The sequence below is a fragment of the Trichosurus vulpecula genome, chromosome 2, assembly GCF_011100635.1.
Source record: "Trichosurus vulpecula isolate mTriVul1 chromosome 2, mTriVul1.pri, whole genome shotgun sequence".
NCBI classification, from domain to species: domain Eukaryota; kingdom Metazoa; phylum Chordata; class Mammalia; order Diprotodontia; family Phalangeridae; genus Trichosurus; species Trichosurus vulpecula.
Genome location: NC_050574.1, coordinates 39,719,391 through 39,738,561, shown reverse-complemented (window position 1 = coordinate 39,738,561; position 19,171 = coordinate 39,719,391). Strand labels below are relative to the sequence as shown.

Below are 19,171 nucleotides of genomic sequence, written 5' to 3'. Positions count from 1 at the left end.
AGACATTTGGCTCAAGGAGGCCTGGCAGGCAGTCGGGGCAGGGGCCACCATGGGGACCAGAGCTCGCTTCCTCTGCTCAGCCCCAAGACAGGACCAGCAGCAGTTCTAGTTCCAGGATCAGAGCAGCCCACCCACAGAGCCCGTCGCCCTTCCCTCGGCACCCCCCAGCCCCAGCCGCGCACCAAGTTGGCCACGTTGTCGGGCGTCAGCAGAGGCTGCAAGAATTCCGCAGTGATGTCAGTGTCCGACTGGGCACCGCTCTGGGCTGAGGGTTTCGAGGTCCCTGAGGGGCCAGGCTCCATGTCTTTGTCCTCATCATCCTCACCAAGGGTAGGCTCTGCAGGGAAGGGGAGACACAAGAAGCCGCATTCCTCAGGCACCTTAAGGGCCACCACAGAATGATTTCCTCACAATAGCCCTATGAGGTAGATAGAACAGTAGAAGGCAGGAGGCCGGCGGCCTCGGCCCAGCCCCTCTGCCAACGTCCATCCCCAGCCAGCCTCGGCCCTGCCCCTCTGCCAACGTTCGACCCCAGCCTGTGCCATGGGCCCTGCCCCTCTGCCAACATCTATCCCCAGCCAGCCTTGGCCCTGCCCCTCTGCCAGCATCCATCCCCAGCCAGCCTCGGCCCTGCCCCTCTGCCAGCATCCATCCCCAGCTGGCTCCCTTCTTCTTGAGCTGTCCTCTGCTTTGAGAAGACTCAAGGCACCTTAGAGCAAACCCCTTGTGTTCTGCTTGGCCTCAGAGGGCAGACCCAGACCCCAAGAGGGAGGTTACGACTTGTTTGCAAAAACTCCCTAACCACTAGAGCTGTGACTAGACTGCCCCTGGAGGTGGGGGGTCAGGAGGAGGCTGGAGGACTATTTTCTGGGAATCTTGCAGAGGGGACTCCCATTCAGGTGGTCCGCGAGGTCCCCAGAGGCTCTCATGGTCTGTAATTACCCAAGAGAAGCCGGGACCTGGTGCCCTGGCCTATACTGCTTCACCCCTTCGGGAGTGAGGCTGATGGCACCAAATGGTCCACAGGGAATGGGGTGGGGCTCACAGATGTGACTGTCAAGTCCCTGGAGAGAGCATATCCCTTGTTACTAATCTGATTATTCCCCTGCTCTTCTCTCAAGGTTTATGGTAACTGCTCTCAAGCACGTGACCTTCAGCTTACAAAGGAGGAGCACTTGCCTCAGAGAGGGGAGTTACAGGATTGGGGCAAGGCCATGAGGCAAGATGTGAGCAATGGGATGTGAAGCCAGGCGTCCTGGCCCCTGGTACAGTGCTCTGTGTTGGGCCGGGCCCCAGCTCGGCCCCCTCTTCTTCTTCTCCATGGCCACCATCGAGTCCCAATCCCACAACGCCCCTCCCGATTGGCCCAGCAGCCTCACTAGTCTAATCCTCATTCCAACCCTCGGGTCATACAGCATCCCAGGAAGGGGAGCCCCCTCGCCAATCTCAAGGTCTGGTCAGCTCTCAGGGTAGAAGAGTTTCCCTAATTGCACCTAAATATGCCTCTTCTCAGCCTCTACTACCCACTGCTTCCAATTCTGTGCCCTAGAGCCAAACACAACATCCAACCCCTTCCACAGGACAGACCCTAGGCTATCACGAAAGCTATCACAGACTCCCAGAATCTTATCTTCTCCAGTCTAAATATTCTTACTTCCTTCCACTGATTCTCATCTGGTATGGACTTGGCGCTCTTCACCTTCCCGGATGCCCTCCTCTGACATTCCTCAGTTTATCAATCACCTAATACTCTCCACGTGGTCAGAACAGGGCAAAGGCTGTGATCACCCTCAGGCTTGAAGGTGTGTCTTAAGGCGGCCCAGGATCCCCTGGGAAGGAGGCAACACAGGGGTGCATGGGGAGCTAGGAAGTGGCCAACCCAAGCCTTGGAGACCACCTAGGATCCTTAGATGTGGAAAGGCCCTTAGAAATCTCTAACCCTTCAGACAGGATGAGGTTCTGAAAGGGGAGGTCCCCAAGGAGACAGGGAGAGGTGGCCCACTCCTCTAGCTTACCTAGTTTCATCTTCTTAAGGGCTGAGTCTGGGTCATCTCGCTGCCGTCTCCGAGGCTCTTTACCCGTGGGCATGTTTCTGGCAATCTCAGCCTGTGGGGTGCCCAAATCTACCAGGAGTGTGGTGATCTGGGCCTGGAACTCACAAGACGCTGGGTGCTTGAGGACACTGAGCAGGTGTAACTTCAGGTTTTTCCGAACGCTGCTCACCTGGGACTTGGCCAGGGTCGGTGGCAGGTTGGCTGCAGGAGGGATGAGACCCGCAGAAATTCAAGGAGTCTTGCTCTCCGAAGCCCAGTGGGCAACCCAAACCTGGCTGTCTGGACCTTGCCCATCCTGATTCCTGGGGACTCAGAGAATGCCACAAAATTCTATGGCATCATATGGCCCCTTCTTTCACAGGAAAAAAAAAAAGGAATTTATGTGGCCTGAAGTAGATGTGCCCGTGTCCCTCTTGTAATCCCTACCTTGTGACCAAAGTTCTGTATCTTGTGCCCCAAAGTCCCTAAGATGGGAGTCAGAGTGAGGGGAGAGGGCCGTGAACATTCCTGTCCTCCCACCCCTCCATCTCCATCTCCTCCATAGCCAGAAGGCCAGAGAAAGAAAGGAGAGGAAGGTAGGGGAAAAGCAAAGAATGGGAGAAGGGAGGGAGGGAGGGAGTCTCCTGGCATTGTCACTGGCCCCATGAGATCTCAGGGACTTAGGCTCAGCCCCTTCTAATCACTTCACACCCTCCCCTCTTCCTGGACCTTCCACCATGCACCCAGTTCCAAAGTCTTGTCCCCCTCCCCATTTCTGTTCCCAACCAAACTTCACCCTTCCCTTCTGTCTGGCCCCATCATGTGCTGTCAATTCAGCGTCCTCGTCGATATCTGTCATGGATGGCGCCCCTCCTCTCTACTCCTCAGTCCCCTCCCTACCCACACTGTTGCTCTTCCTGCCTCAACTGCCCCCATTGCCAATCACCTTTGCACACCAATCACCTTAGGGCCACAGTGCTACCTGTGCACAGATGTAACCATGTCATTCCTCTGCTTAAAAATCTGCAGTGGCTCCTAGGGCTTGGGGAGTCAAGTTCACAATCCTGAGCCAGGCACCAGGCCCCACAAACCAGACCATCTTTGGCCTCCTCCACATGACCTGCATTTCCCTTCCTTGCTGCGTTTTCTTGCTCCCTCCAACTGAAACACTTACCCTCCCCCTGCTTTGCCCACTAGGTTCTCATATACTCTTGGAAGCTCAACCCAAATGTCACCTCCTCCCTAAAGTCCCCTGTGCTGCCCACCACCCCTCCGTCCCCCTGCTTCTGCAGAGGAAGGCCCTGGACTCTCATCTGCTCTCCTATGCCACGATTTACCTGGAAAGTTCTGCCTCTCCCACCAAAGTGTCCCCTGTCCACTCCAGGCTAAGACCAGGGAGGTAATTAGGCATGATAGGGGCGAAAGACGGGAATGGACATCAAGGAAAGGAAGAAATCAAAAGATAATGTGGCCAATGTAAATAGTAGAGGTGGGACTGAACAAGACCCTACTCACCATGCAAGGTCTCATAGGCCTGGATCACCTCAGACATGAACATGGGCCTCTGACGGGCGATGTTGGCCAGGGAGCCCAGGGCAGTGGTCAGGTTGATGGAGGAGATCGCTGGGTGGACCATGAACTTCAGCAGCTGTTCTAGGGCTGCCTTGCCCTCCTCCCAGAGCAAATCTGATTGAGGAGGATGGGGATCAGTTCAGACCTCTACCCCTGGCCATTGGTGGGGAGAGAGCTGTGGGCCCCAGAGCCTGGGAAAGGAAGCTCCTGACACTTGGGCATCCCCAAATGGCTCTCCCTCCCTCTCAGCATGGATCACCCTGCCCTGCTTATTTTCAGGACGAGTTAGTGCAATCTTGGGCCATGTTCATAGAAGGCTATTGTCCAACAGGAGGGAGGTGATGGGCCTGATACTCTCTGCCCTGGTCATGGACTTAGATCTGGAAGGAATCTCATCCTATAAGCCTGTGAAGGAGAATGGGTACCTTCCACTGAAGAATCGTAGGACGTAGGGCTGGAAGGAAGCCCTTGTTAGGGAGAAGAGGCCCAGAAGGTGGAAGGCCTTGCTCCATAGTGGCCAAGCCAGGATTCAAGCCCATCTCCCCCTCCTGAATCCACCCCCCTCCCGCCCCACCTCAGGGCTGCCCCTCACTGTAGTTGATGTAGGGGTGGTCCCGGGGTATGCGGTCCAGGCTGATGTCATGCTTCTGCCGTCGAGGCACCTCTGAGTCAGCCATTCGTGGAGACAGCGTGACGATGAGGCCTTCCACAAACTTGATGGCATGAGTGCGGATACCGTCGTTGTCCGAGTCCAGCAAAAGGATGATGTCAGCCGCCATGGCAGACATCATGTCCCAGCAGGCTTCCTGCAGCTCACTGATGATCTTGGATTTCACCATCCACTGGCACGGTGTTAGGGGGAGAGACTGAGGGTCAGCCTGGCAGGGCACCCAAGGCTCCCAAGGGCCCGCGGTCACTCCTCCTCAACACATTACTTAGTGTCTTTAGCTCGTCACTCAGGGCCCTCAACAAAATGACTCTCACTTATCTTTCCAGACTTATTTTCCATTTTTTCCCCTTCACACCATGGATGTTGCCGTCAAACCCAACCTCAGCTGAACGCATCCTGTCCCTCCTCAGACTAGTCAGAGCAAGTCCTTCCCATTCTTCTATGGGGGACACGGTCCCTCCTTCCCAGCCCCACCCCACTGGTCTGAGCTGCTTGAGGGGAGGACCTCGTCATTTTCCAGTGCCGTCTTTTGTCCTTAGTGGGTGCTTAATAAATGTGTTATGGGCACCCTTGAGGACCCTAGAATATGAAGCTGGAAGGGCCCTCGGAGATTGTTTAGTCCCATGTCTTCATCTATGAGAGGAAACTGAGACCCGGGGGCGGGGGGGGGGGGGGGGGTGTGGGCATCTAGCCCAAGGTTCCCTAAGTTGGGACAGAGCCGGTTCTCAGCTGAAGGTGCCTTTCATGGGCCATCTTCTCAGCTCCAGCTCAGTCCCCATCTCGGCCCTTCAATCCCAGGCTGGCGGAGTCTTCTCTTTGACCCTTGCTGCTATCTCTGCTCTGGTGCTTTGCTGGGCATTTGCTTGATGGGTCCCCTATATCTCCCACCCACTGCTCCTCCAGGCCAGGCTCTGGCCCTGGATCTCCCACCTAGGCTTGGATCACTCCTACTTCTGGTCTGGCCCACCCTAGGCAAAGCATGCCCTCCCTCATTCCCAAGTCTTCCCCTACCCTTTGCTGTCCCACCAGGAGGACAACAGGCTCTGGTACAGAGATCACCCTCCTCCACCCTCCATTTGGCAGATGAAGAAACTGAGCCCTAAAAAGGCTGGAAGTGAAGAGACTTCCTATAGGCCCCACAGGTTATAAACAGCAAGGTCAGGATTTGAACTCAGGTCCTATGACTCCACATTGCCAAGACTCAGCCTAGGAATAGGTCAACAAGCATTTATTAAGCACTTACTCTGTGCCAAGGGCTGGGAATACAAAGACAACAACAACAGGCCCTGCCCTCGAGGAGCTTCCATTCTAAGAGGATGGGAGACACGCTGGCCAGAGAAGGAGGCCTCACCTGCAGGGCGACCTTGTAGAGCTGGGTCATGGTCAGGATGGCCTTCTTCACCACGTTCACACTCTCATCCCGCAGCAGCATGTTCAGGTTGGCGATGAGCTTCAGCAGCAGCTCGATGTCTCGTTTGCTGCAAGGCAGACCCAAGCAGGGGACTGAGGGGTGGAAGAGGCCATGCCCGAGCAGTGACTGGGGAGAAGGGGTCAGGGCTAGGGGGATGGCCACAGAGTCCCGTGAAGGGGAGAGGGAAGACAGGGCCTCTGCCCCAGAGACTGTCCACCCAGCCCCCATGCACCTGCCAGCCATACCAGGCCTCTTCAATGAAGCCGATGACGAACTTGCGCACCTCGATTGACTTGTCTGCTTGGAAGGCGATGATCTCCTGGCAGGGAGAGAAGGGCAGGAATGTCAGGGCCTGCTCAGGCCCAGCTCAGCCCCCTCCCCACCTGCCCCAGGCTGAATTCACTCACATCCAGGAAGTTATCCAGCAGGGTCGGGTCTTTATTTATGATCAGCTCCTGGACCTACATAGAGAAGGGAACAGGGAGGAAGACAAAACGGGGTCAAATGGCTTAGTCCGGGCCCACTTGGCCCCATGTGCCTAGCCAAGCCCAATTCTATCCAGAACATTGCTCACAGAATCCTACAGTGCAACCTTTGAACACAGACCAGCAAAACTGGGAGAGACTAATGACCATCCATTCCACTCCCTCACTTCATAAATAAGGAAACTGAGGCACAAAGGGACCTGCCAGAGTCTCGCACAGTGGTTACAATTTCAAAGGCTGTCATGGGAAAATCTGATTTGTACTTCTGGCCCCAGAGGTCAGACCAGGTACAGGAGGAGCTACAAGGAAGCAGACTGAGGATGCCAGGTAAACTTCTAACGCTGAGATCAATGCAAAAGGGCAGCGGCTGCTTCTGGAAGTGTGGCCTCCTTTCCTGGGAGGCCTCTGAGCAAAGGCCAGACCTCCACACCATGTATCAAGGGGGTGATCCTGGAACTCCTTCTGTGAGCTGGCTAGACCACATGGCCACAGAGGTCCCTTCTGCCTCTGTTAAGTGCCTCCCTCCAGGAGCTGGAGGAAAGCCTGCCCCCGTTGTCCTCCCTTCTCTTCTACCCATGCCAGCCCCCGATTGGTAGCCCTTTCCAGACTCCTGGTTCCAAGGCAAAGTTATCATTCCAGCCTTGGCCAGGTACTTTCCTGCTCTTACCCAACCCTTCCAGCTTCACCTGTTTGAGCACTGTGATCTTTGAATCATTTGCAATCAGAGCGGCCTGGTTCAGAAGATCTACCACCTGCCAAGCAGAGAGGGAAGAGCTGGGGACCCCCAGACCCAAGAGCCTGCCCCCCACCCCCATCCCATGCCCATCACCGCTCCTCTTCCCTTCCTCCTTTATCCTTCCACACCAGGCCTACAGAGAGCCACCCCATCTATCTCCCCATGACCTGGGGCTGTCCCAACCACCGGGACTGGGTCTTCGATGCCAGCCCCGCCCCACCCCCCCCATCCTATGCCTCCAGGATTCCTCCTGGGCAGCCCTGGCCAAGCTCTTACCCTCTCTGAAGTAGTCATGCCATCAACGCCGCTCCCCTCCTCCTGGGTGAAGAACTGGGAGGCCACACTCCTCCGGGTGACACTGTCCCCACTTCCGCTCCCACTTGCCATGGCACCAGTCAACTCCTCACCCTGAAGGGAAGAAGGGCAGAGGGCTCTGGGAATTTGGGGTGATGCTCCCTCTCCCCTCCCACCTTTCTAAGCTCTGCCTGACTCTACCCCAAAGTCCCAGCCCTTGTGGGGGAAGGGGAGAGAACACTAGCCCAGAGATGAATAACTGCCCTTTCCTAGGCAGACCCAGCAATTTCTGCTCAGCCCAGTGAGACAGTGATGGCCTGTAACAGCTCTTTCCCCTTATAGTCCCTGAAGATTTGCAAAGCACTTTACAGAGATAATCTCATTTGAGTCTCACAACAGCCTATGGAGATAGATGAGTTCCATTATCCACACTTTACAGATGAGGAAACTAAGGCACAGAAAGGTTAAGTCACCTGCTCAGAGTTGACCAGCTGATAAATGCCCAAAGAAGGATGTGAACTAGGTCAGGAAGGAAACTCCTCCTACCAAAGCTGACTGAGATCGGCCTCTGGCCACAAAGCCAGAAAGTGTTCAAGGGGAGTCCAAGTCTTCTGACCCCACCCACCATCCACTAGGCCAAGCTGCCTCAAAGGAGATATGAGCAATCGTTGCCCGAATTTCAGAGAGGAGAAGGTCACACGATGGCTGGCAGAAGCAGGACTTCGAGCCAGGACCTCTGAAGCCAAAGAAGTGGGGATTCCCTGGATTCAAACCTAGGCCCTGTGAGATCTTGGGGATTCATTTCACTGTGAGCCTCAGTTTCCTCATCTTTAAAAAGGGAGTGCCATTGTAATTCTGACTTTTATGTTAGATACTGCCAGACATCCTGAATCTCCAGCATGCTGCAATGTAGAGTTTTGGATTTAGTCAGAGGCCCTGGGTTCATATCCTGCCCTTTCACCCCAGCCACCTTGGGCCTGCTCTCTCGCCTTTAAAAAGAGGCAGACTACACAGCTCTAAATCTATGACCCCATGAACATACCCAACCAAGAAGGTTGACATTAGATACGGAATGCTACTTTCCTTCCACCCTGATCACTCTGTGGCTGCCTTCAGTGAACCCCAGAGGCCCACAGCACCTCCAAGCCACCGGTCTCGCTGGGGGAGGCTAGGATGGCCTCCCAAAGTATGGGGACAGGCCTCAAACACCCTCACACTCCTCTCAATGTTTCTAAGGCCTCCCCACAAGGGCCTAACATGAAAAACTAGATAAAAGCTGCAGAGGCCAATTTCAGCTCAACAAAAGGGAAAACAGTACTACTGGGGATGGAAAGAGGGACTGGACCTGGGCTGTGACATAAGGGAACTCCATGGGGAAACATCAATACTTGCAGGACAGCATTTTCTTGGTAACTCTCATTTTGGGGGCACCCTAGGGCACTGGGAAATTATAGGACTGACTAATCTGTCTCAGCCATTACTTGAACCCTGGTTGTTGTCTTGGTCCAGAGGCCAGCTCTGCCCACTACTCCACCAGCCCCACTGCCTTGGGTAGGTGAGATGACAACATCCTGGGACAGCTGAGGGAGGTCCAGGAATGAGCACTGACAGCACTATGTGCCAAGAACATTACATAAATGATCTCATTTGATCCCTGTGAGGGAGGTGCTGTTATCACCTCTATTTTACAGCTGAGGAAACTGAGGCAAAAGAGGGGTTAAGTGACTTGCCCAGAGTCACACAGCTAGGAAGTATCAGAGGCTAGATTTGAAGTCAGATTTTCCTCTGCACCATGCAGTTAAGAGGCTGAGCCAGGACTCAAACCAAGCACTCAGATCCCAAATCCCAGACACTAATACTACTCTGATGTCTCGTAGGAGCTGGACCAGATAATTCCTAAGATTACACAAATCTAGGAATGTATGTCCTCATGGAAGTTTCCAGAACGGGCTGCCTGCCTGGGACCTGGGGGGAGAGGCCTAGTTCCTGGGGATCTCTTCCCTCCGCTATGAGCTCAGGAGTCTGGGACTGTCTGAACTTTTCTACTTTGGGCTTCCAGGGGAGTCTCTTGGTCCCCTGGGATTCAGGGGTCAAATCAGAGGTCCATGGCCACACCAGGGCCCTGAGACATCATTGATGATCTCATTTGTCCCCGTCTCCACAGGTGGCTCCCAAAGAAAGTCTCTATCTCTGCCCTGCCCCTAACCATGAGGAAGGTTTTCAAGGCAAGCCTGGCCTCCCCTAGTTTTCCTGGCCCTCTGAACTGGAGGAACCCTCAGAACATCCAGCTTCAGAGACCCAAGGTCCTCAGAATAATAACAGCAGCTCACGTTTATACTTGAAGGTTTTACAGACTGTGTGAGAGCTGAAAAGGGACCTGAGATCATCCCGTCCGCCTCACACTCCAGCCCAACCAAGTTCCCTTCGGAGCGGGCTCTCATTCATCTCTGTGATACCTACAGCATTGAGCAGAGTGGGCCTGAAGAGTTGTTGACTGAATTTAGTGTCCATCCCCCCACCATTTTACAAGAGGTTCCACCCATGTCCTCAGTCCAGCCTATCCTCCTCACTCTGGAGAAGGCTCTCTAGCCACCCCCTCTTCCTTATTCTCCATCTCCACCCCTCTCTAGCCCCTCTCCCCATAATGTTCTCTCCCCCTTTGTCCCCCCTCCAACTTCTCCCCCTCTTCTCTTCCCTCCAATGTTCTCCCCCTCTTCTCTTCTCCCCAATGTTCTCACCCTCTTATCTTCCTCCTCATGTTCCTCCCCCCCTTCTCCCCCCCCCAATGTTCTCACCTTCTTCTCTCCCCTCCATGTTCTCCCCCTCTTGCGTTCTCTACCCTCCAAGTTCTCCTCCTTTCTTCCCCAAATGTTCTCCCCCTCATTCTTTCTGTCCCACCCCCCTCCAATGTTCTCCCCCTCTTCTCTTCCCTCCAATGTTCTCTCCCCCCTTCTCCCCCCTCCAATGTTCTCCCCTTCTTCTCTTCCCTCCAATGTTCTCCCCCTCTTCTCTTCCCTCCAATGTTCTCCTCCTTCTCTTCCCTCCAATGTTCTCCCCCTCTTCTCTTCCCTCCAATGTTCTCCTCCTTCTCTTTCCTCCAATGTTCTCCTCCCCTTCTCTCCCCTCCAATGTTCTCCCCCGCTCTCTTCCCTCCAATGTTCTCTCTCGCTCTCCTTCCCTCCAATAGTGTCTCCCTCCTCCCCAAGCCTGGTAACAGCTGACATCTAGGGCGTTTGTAAAGCGCTTTACCTACATTTTGTCATTTGGTCCTCACAACCACCCTGTGAGGTAGGTGCTAGGGGCGCTATGATCCCCATTTCATAAATGACAAAGGCGAGGCTGAGGGAGATTAAGTGACTTGCCCCGGGTCACACCGCTAAGGATCAGCCAAAGCTTGCTCTCTAGCCCTCCCCACTAATCGCTACAAAATGGTTCTTCCCTTTCCCCTTCCAGGATGGCCAGCTTCCCTCCTCCCATATGGGTCTCCAACACTCCTTGTCCCCACCCCCCCAACTGACCATTTCTTTCCCGGCCCCAGGTTCTCTACCCCACCCCCCCCAGGGTTATCCCCACAACGGTTCCCCTCACGGTGCTCTGGGACAGGCCCGAAAACAAAACGGCCCCTCCCTCCATCTCCCTCCCCAGTGGTCTCTGTGGCCCCAAAGTTCTCCCCTCTTAGTACTCCTCCTCCTACTCTGCCCCGTTTTCTCTTCTCCCCAGTGATCTCTCCTGGCCCAGGGCTCTCCCCCCCATTCTCCCTAATGGTCTCTACCACCCCAGTGCTTTCTCTGTGAGCCTCCAAGCCTCTGTAATAGTCTCTCCTCAGCCCCCTTCTTCCTCTCAAATGTTCTGTCTTCCTGCTTTCCCTATTCTCCCCAATGGTCTCTACCTCCCCAGAGTTCTCTTTTCTGCTATGGATTTACCAACCCAGCGTCCCTCCCAATGGTCTCTACCACCCCAGGGTTCTCTCCCCCTCTTCCATTCTCCCCATGGTCTTTACCTCCCAGAGTTCTCTTCTCCCCCATGCTCTCAACCTCCCATGTTTCTCTTCCCCCCCCATTCTCCCCAATGGTCTCTACCTCCCAGGCTTCTCTTCTCCCCCCAATTCTCCCCATGGTCTCTACCACCCCAGGGTTCTCTTCTCCCCTGTGGCCTCCACCACGCTAGGGTTCTCCCCCCACCCCATGGTCTGTCCTCAGGGTACCTGTACACACACACACACACCCCACTCGCGTGTTTCCATTCCCCCATGGACTCTGCTCAGGGTTCACTCTCGAATTCCTCCCTATGCACGATGGCCTCTCCCATCGTGGCCAGGACTCTTGCACACATCTCCCTCTTCCTTGCCCCCTCCCCCATGTTCTGTCCCCCTGATAGGCCCCATCTCCATGATCCCTTTTCGGGGCTCACTCACATTCCGGCCCCCCACCCACGATGGTCTCTCCCTTCGCGCCCCTCTAATTGTCTCTACCTGCCCAGAGTTCTAGCCTCCTAGAGGTTCCCACACACATATTATGCCCCCACCTCGCAGTGTTCTGTCCCTATCCCCCCCCCCCCCCCCGCACGATGGTCTCGCCCATTGCGCCCCTCTTCCCAATGAGCTGCTCCTCCACAGGGTTCTGTGCCCCCGCCCCCACCCCGTCATGGTTTCCTTTCCCCTGGGGGTCTGAGTCCTGCGGAGGCCGCCCTCCTCCCATCCTCTTCTATTCTCCCTCTTCGCCCCCTGTCCTCTTTCCCCTCTCTCTTCCTCCTTCCCCCTCACGCCGCCCTCGGCAGCGCCTCCTCCTCACAGTCGCCGCCATCTTCGGGCCGACTGCCGATGCCCCTCCTGCGCAAGCGCGGCCCCGCGAGGCCCGCCGGGAAATGGAGTTTTCGGAAGGGTGCGCGCCCCCAAGGAGGAAGCGGAGGCGGTGAGAGGGCTAGGGACGCCGGGAAATGAAGTCCAGGGAGACTGGCCCCCGACGCCCCAAGGCCGGAAGGAGACTCTACGAAAACTCAGTCATTGCGCCGCGGAGCGCCGGAGGCGTCTCGGAGGATTGTGGGAAATGGAGTTCCGGGGCTCCGAGGGTTCTCCGGCAGGAGGGCGCTGGGGCGGGAGAGATCCGGCGGGGTGGTGCTCCTGACCTCCTCGTGGGGGCAGTGAGCAGGGAGGGAGGCGGGGAATGCGAGGCGGGAGAGAGCCGAAAGAGACTCGAGGCCTCTGGGCCTGGGCGGGGCCGGCAGTAGGGACGTTATCGCGGCTCCCTCTCCCCCTCCCTCTCCCGGGCACAAGCTTGGACGCACCGGAGAGGCCTTCCCGGCACGCTCCAGCCTGTCTTTCCAAACTTATCCCCATCTGCACCCTCCAAGTCAGGAGGGCCAAACGCCCCTCTTGTGTCTTGCCCTTGGCCCGAGGTTTCTCCCTTTTAGGCTTTTGCCCAGGCCGTCCCTTGCGCCAAAAGCGCGCTGCCTCTCCACCTCGCCGTAGAGAAGATGCCTCACCTGGGGCCACTGCCTGCTGGGCAGCCTTTTCGGGTTCCTCCCACCCCTCAATTGGCTCTATCTCTACCACTCCCCGCCCTGCCCCCCCCTCCACCTTCCCCCTCACACCCCAAGTACTGCGTATGCAGGCACTGGGGTTACAGAAAACCCTTTAGAGGCAGGCTGGTCCAGTCCCTCCTTTTTTAGAGGGACATACAAGGACTAAGTGGCAGAGGCAATATTTGAACACAGGCCTTTTAACGGTAAAGCGGATTGTACCGTGCTGCTTCCTGTTGGGGGGGGTGGGGAAAGGAGGAAGCATTTGCTAAGCGACTGCTATGTGTGCCTGCTGGCTGGCTCTGTCCTTTGTAAATAGCTCATCAGACCCTCACCGGGAGGCACGTGCTCTCATTATCCCTATTTTACAGTTGAAGAAACTGAGGCAGAGAGGTGACCTAATTTGCTCAGGGTCACAGAGCTAGTGTGTGTCTGGGGCTGAATTTGAACTCAAATCTTCCTGACTCCAGGCCAGGTGATCTATGGGTTGTGCCACCTAGCTACCATTATAAGTAAATGGTGTGCATGGATGCACGTCTCTATATTTAGACGTTCTTGCTGTTGTTTGTCCTTTTTGAAGAGGACCACTGGCCTTGGAGGGGTGATGTCTTGACCTGGGAGTGGATTGGATTGAAGTGAGGCAGGGCTGCCCAAAGTCGCTGGCTGGCCTCACTGTTTCCTCCAGAGTCATCAAAGTCCAGTGACAAGACAAATCAGGAGGACAGGCTGTGGCCAAGAGGCAGAGTATTCCATGCTTTAGCTGCCTTCGTGGTCCTTGCAGCAAATTGTTCTCATTCACCCATTGGCTTGGGGAAGTCTTCACACGCTTCCAGTAGACACTCTGCTAACTCACCAGGCCCATAAAAATGACAGCCTCTGCCCTCCAGAAGCCTACATTCTACGAGGACCGAGGTGTGGTGTGAATCCATAGAGAAGCAGATGACATCAGGAATGTGTGGGTTCACGGCCCTGCTCACATACTTCCTGGCAGGGTGACCCTTTACAAGTCCCCTAACCTCTCAGCCTTAGCTGAGCCTCAAAGGGAGGGAGGGAAAGGGAATAATCCTTTATTAAGGGACAACTGTATGCTAAGTACTTTACAAATATTACCGTTAGAGTCTCCCAACAATTCTGCTGACTGAGGCAATCAGAGGTCAAGTGACTTTCCCAGGGTCACACAGCTTAGTAAGGAATTTATATGAAGTGAAGAGGGAGTCTATTCCAGGCTCTGCATCAGGAACGTGGCATACACTGAGCAAAGGGCCCCAGAAGTGAGAGGGGCAGGAACTAGGTCAGTCTAACTGGAATGGAGGAGTGACAGGATGTAACATAAAAGAAATACCTGGAATGGTGGGCTTTAGTTAGACTGTGAATGTGCTGAGCTTTTTTTGTTTTGTTTTCTTAGAAGTAAAAGGGAGCCATTGAAGGTTCTTGAGGAGGGGAGTAGCCTAGGCAAATCTGTGCTTTAGGATTTTACCACTATGGAGGATGCATCAGAAAGAGACCAATAACGAGGCTAAGACAAAAGTTCCCATTGGAGTTTCTGAGCCTGGGTCTCTTTCTGAGCTCCATCCCCAACTCTGATCCCTCATTCCCATCCCTGGACCCTGATCCTTCCCTCTGAGGCCCTATCCAGAAATTTACTGAACCACTACTGTTTATGTCTTAAATTATTTTGACCCAAACCAATCTCTCAATCTCTGCCCCAATCCCTGTCTATAAATTCAACATCTCCTCCTCTGACATTATGCTCCTAACTCTGATCCTCATCTCAGCTTCTGAGGGCCTGTTTCCATAACTGAACCCCCATCCTCACTTCAGAGTCCCCATTCCCATATCTGGACTTTCATTTCTGTCTGAATTTCCATCACTGTCTGTGATAAGCTATCCCTGCTTCTGAGTCCCAGTCTCCATCTCTAAGCTTTCCTCAGTCTTTTACTACAGACTACTAATTTCTGGCACTGAGCCCCCAACCCCATTTCTGAGACCCCATTCCTGTATCTAAGATTCTACCTGATCACCAAGTTTCCTCCTTTGTCTTCGAACCCCTGTTTCTGTCCCTGTGTCTAAGAACTTTCTATATCTGAATTTTTAGTTCTGTCTCTGAGCTCATGTCTGTGAGCCCCCATCTCTGACCCTAAGCCCACATCTCTGTCTCTCTGATGTCATATCTGTCTCTGATTTCCTTATCTCTGCCTCTGAGTACCCATCCCAGTTTTTCCATTCAGTTCAATATTTATTAAGCAACTATTTGCTAGGCACCATGGGCACAATGACAAAAATTAAATAGTTCTCTCAAGCAGCTTGTGTTCTGCTTTGGGTAAAGGGCAAATGACACAAAGTAATTTCAAGGGGAAGAGAATGTTGATAACTAGAGGAATCAGGAAGCACCTTATGTAGGAGGTGGCACCTAAATTGTGACTTGAAGGAAGCATAGGATTCTAAAAGGGAGAAGGGAGTGCATTCCAGCCCTGGAAGACAGCTTGTGCAAAAGTATGGATGTGGAAGATGGAATATGATGTATGGGACAAAAACAAATCTGATTTCAGAAAAAGGCAATACTATAGACACAAATGGAAGAAAATAGAAAATCTGTTCTCACTGTAAATGTAGATGGATCAAACAATCCAATAAAATGAAAGAGTAACAGATTGCATAAGGAAACAGAACCCCACAATCTATTGCTTCTAAGAAACATACCTAAAGCAAAGACATGCAGAATAAAAATTAGAGGCTGGAACAAAGTTTACAATGAATTGGTGAATCCAAAAAGAAGGAGTTGCAATCATGCTCTCAGATAAAGCAAAAGCAAAAATCTACAATATAGAGGTAAAAAAGGAAATTACATTATATTATAGGAACCACGGACAATAAACCAACATCAGCTTTAAACTGATGTGTCACAAATGGCATAGCATCTAACTTTGCAAAGGAAAAGTTAACTAAATTGTAAGAATATTTAGATAGTAACACAGTAATAGTAAGAGACTTTAATGTCTGTTGTATTTGGACAAATCTAACAGAAAGACAAATGAAAGAAAAATATAGAATTAAACAAATTTCCAGAAATATTAGAGCTAAAAGATATGGCATCTTCTGAAAGTGACAGCTAAAGAATATACATATATCTCCATACCACAAGAAATTTGATTGTATTAAGGAAGAGAAATAATGTAAATAAATGTGAGAAGGCGGGAATAATAAAAACATCCTTTACAGATCATAACACAATAAAAATTATGAGTTTGGGAATCATGAACAAAAAACACAGAATTCACTGGAGACATGATAATGAAATCCTAAATAATGAGTCAAAGAAGAAATTGGAAAGAATAATGTGAAAAACAACGATAACAATGAAACAACATACTAAGATTTCTGCCATGCAGCTAAATGAGTCTTCTGTGGAAAAAGTATATCCTCAATAAAACATATTAACTTAAGTATGGGAAACAGCTAGTGGCCCATTGATTGGAAAGGAGAGAATGAAGGGACATAATATAAAACAATACTGCAAAAGTAGATGGGAACCAGATTTTGGAGGGCTATAAATGCCAGGCTGAGGAGTTTTACCTAGAACAAACAGGGATCCACTGAAGATTTCTGATTGGGAATTACATGGTCAAATCTGTGTTTTAGTAATTAATATCCATTTGGCATCTGTGTGGAGGATGGAAGAGAAACAGAAGAGAGGAGAAAGTTTAGAGGCAGGGGAACTAATTAGGAAGCCATCACAATACTCTATGCAAGAGGTACCAAAAACCTGAATTGGGACAGAGGCTGTGTGAGTGGGGACTATAGTTCCCCCACCCCTGTCTTAAAGTCCTTAGACTCACAGACATAGAATCAAATTAATCTCCAATTCCCAACTCTTCCTCACTGCCCACGTTTAATCAGATGCCTTGCCTTTTTGATTCTACCAACACAATACATCTGTCTTTCCTTACGAAGGACATTTCATCTCCTGTCCCTCATGCCAGGAATGTATGCCATCCTTATTTCCGTGTCTTAGAATCTATAGTTTCCTTCAATGTGCAGCTCAAATGCCACCTCCTATATGAAGCTTCCCTTGACTCCTCCCCCAAGGGATAGTGTCTCTTCCCTCTCCCCTAATTATTTTGTATTGACTTTGAATAGAGCTTATATTCACTTATCTAGCACCTATTCTTGGGTTGCTTCTCCAACTCCCCCTGCCACTGGCAGGTTGAGGCCTCAGAGGGAAATGACTACTATTTCCCTCAGGGACCTAGGGATAATTCTGAGAAGATGGAATTTCTAGTAATGTAGTTCCTGAGCCCCCACCAATGTGCTCCCAGTTATGAATCAGTAAACTCCATTAGCTTTTTAGGAAAGGGCATTTAGTAAGAAGGTATAGGCAAAGTAGTTGGTATAAAATATTCCCCCTATAGTACGGATATACTCCCCCTTACAAGGTTCCTGAGAAAAGTGTGCTCAGACTTAAATTAGAAAATGAGGCAAATGTGGTCATGGATACTTCCCAACTCTTGGTCCTATGAATCCTTTCTTCCATTTATGGAGTCCTTATGAGTTTCCCATTAAGTGTAGCTTTCTACTGGAGTCTTCAGATTGTTGCCTTTCTAGAGTCCACCGTTGGCCCTTCTGGCTACTGCAAGGATTCTCATTTCCTGAAGTTATCACCATCCTTGGGTGACAGTCTATCTATCTGAGTGAAAGTCCTCTGTCATCAGGTCTACCATCCTGGTGGTTCCTGCTACCATGTTTGGCCACCGATGGGACCTTCAATGGGACCTCTGGAATTCCTAAACTTACCAGATCAGTTAGGCACTTCCATTTTGGAATATTGTTCATCTAATATCCAGAAAGAATAAACTCAAAAGAAATAGATGTGCCATGTGATCATGGACACATGGCTACCAAGTGAGGAGATGTGACAAGTTTCCCCTCCCCAACCTGGCAATTCCAAGTAATCCTTTTCCCCCTCACTGCCAGGAAGGAAAAGAGAGCAAGATATAGGCAGATGTCATCTTTTGTACATATACTTAATTCTGGTTCAACACCTTGTGAGACATCAATTCTTTGGGGACTGAAGTTAATTGAAAGACTTTTAGATGTACAGGAACAACTACACTCCACCATTATTGGCCAGAAACAGGCTTCAATATGTTGGATTGGAACCAGGGGAAAAATGTCCATGAATGCTCTGTACAGTCCCACAGAAAGTGCAAACCTAAGCATGGCCCCTTTTTTGTTGCTGTTGAGTTATTTCTGTCATGTCCAATTCTGTGTGACCCTATTTGGGTTTTTCTTGGCAAATACACTGGAGTGGTTTGCAGTTTCCTTCTCCAACTCATTTTACAGATGAGGAAACCAAAGTAAAGAAGGTTAAGTGACTTGCCCAGGGCCACACAACTAGAAAGCTGTGGTCCCTCTACTACAATATAAATTGGAGATAACCACTGACATAAGGCACTAGAAGTGAGGGGTCTTGATGGGGGTACAGACCAGCAGTGGCCTCTTGGAGAAGGTGGGACTTTAGCTGAGTATTGACAGAATCCAGGAAAGCCAGAAGATAGAAGTAAAGGAGAACCCACTGGACATGGAGGACATAGCTGGGGGTACATAGTTGGGAGATGGAACATCATGCTAGGCAGAGCAAGGAGGCCAGGGTCATTGGAGTATAAAGTCCATGGAGAGAAATCTAGTTTAAGAAGACTGGAAAGGTAAGAAGGTTAGGTATACAGGTAGGAAGAATTTTAAAAGCCTGGTGATTATATATTTGATCCTGGAGGAACCATTGTGTCCTAGGGACTCACTGGAGTTCACTGAGTAGGAGAGTGCCATGGTCAGACTTGGGCTTTAGGAGGGTCACTTTGGCAGCTGAACAGAGGACAGACTGCCAGGCAGACCCACCAGAAGGCTATTGAGCTAATCTGCGTGTGAGGTAATGAGGGTCTGCACCAGGGTATTTGCAATATGCCTGGAGAGATAGGGAGGGAACTCATCCAGGCTCACTCCCTCCCTCATCGACCCTTGGGAGATGATGTTATTGGAGAGATATTGTGATGGTAGAAATGACAAGATTTGGAAATGGATTGATATATGGGCCAAGTGTGAATGAAGAGTTAAGGATAATGCTGAAGTTGTGAGCCTTGGGTGAATGGGAAATCATGGTGACCTCAATAGTTAACAGGGGAGTCTGGAAGAGGGGAGGATTTTTTTTTTGGTGGGGCAAGAGGAGACAATGAATTATGTTTTATGCCTGCTAAGCTTTGCATGTCTAGGAGTCATTGAGCTCAAAAGATCCAATAGGTAGTTGGCATGTGAGAAGTTCAGGAGAGAGGCCAGGGCTGGACAAATAGATCTGCATGGAGATGGTAATTGAATCAATGGAAGCTGATGAGATCACCAAGTGAAACAGTACAGAGGGCAGAAGAGAAGAGGGCCCAGGACAGGGGCTTGGGGCTACTCACA

At 51.7% G+C, this 19,171-nt stretch overlaps 1 protein-coding gene across 3 annotated transcripts in view; it reads right to left on the bottom strand.

Annotated features, from left to right (window-relative positions):
• SYMPK (symplekin) overlaps window positions 1-12,033 on the bottom strand; it is a 28,082-nt gene extending 16,049 nt beyond the window's left edge. For 2 of the 3 annotated variants that reach the window (XM_036745289.1, XM_036745287.1), the window contains exons 1-10: window positions 9,662-9,746; window positions 7,184-7,315; window positions 6,858-6,923; window positions 6,094-6,147; window positions 5,932-6,005; window positions 5,627-5,753; window positions 4,198-4,447; window positions 3,549-3,719; window positions 2,016-2,255; window positions 183-337 (exon numbers count right to left, since the gene is read on the bottom strand). In XM_036745289.1, coding sequence (XP_036601184.1) covers window positions 183-337; window positions 2,016-2,255; window positions 3,549-3,719; window positions 4,198-4,447; window positions 5,627-5,753; window positions 5,932-6,005; window positions 6,094-6,147; window positions 6,858-6,923; window positions 7,184-7,315; window positions 9,662-9,712 — 1,320 coding nt within the window. In that variant the 5' untranslated portion in view covers window positions 9,713-9,746. Of the gene's footprint in view, window positions 1-182; window positions 338-2,015; window positions 2,256-3,548; window positions 3,720-4,197; window positions 4,448-5,626; window positions 5,754-5,931; window positions 6,006-6,093; window positions 6,148-6,857; window positions 6,924-7,183; window positions 7,316-9,661; window positions 9,747-11,991 lie in introns of those variants that run through there. The other variant, XM_036745288.1, reaches the window with a different exon arrangement.
• Window positions 12,034-19,171: the final 7,138 nt, after the last annotated feature.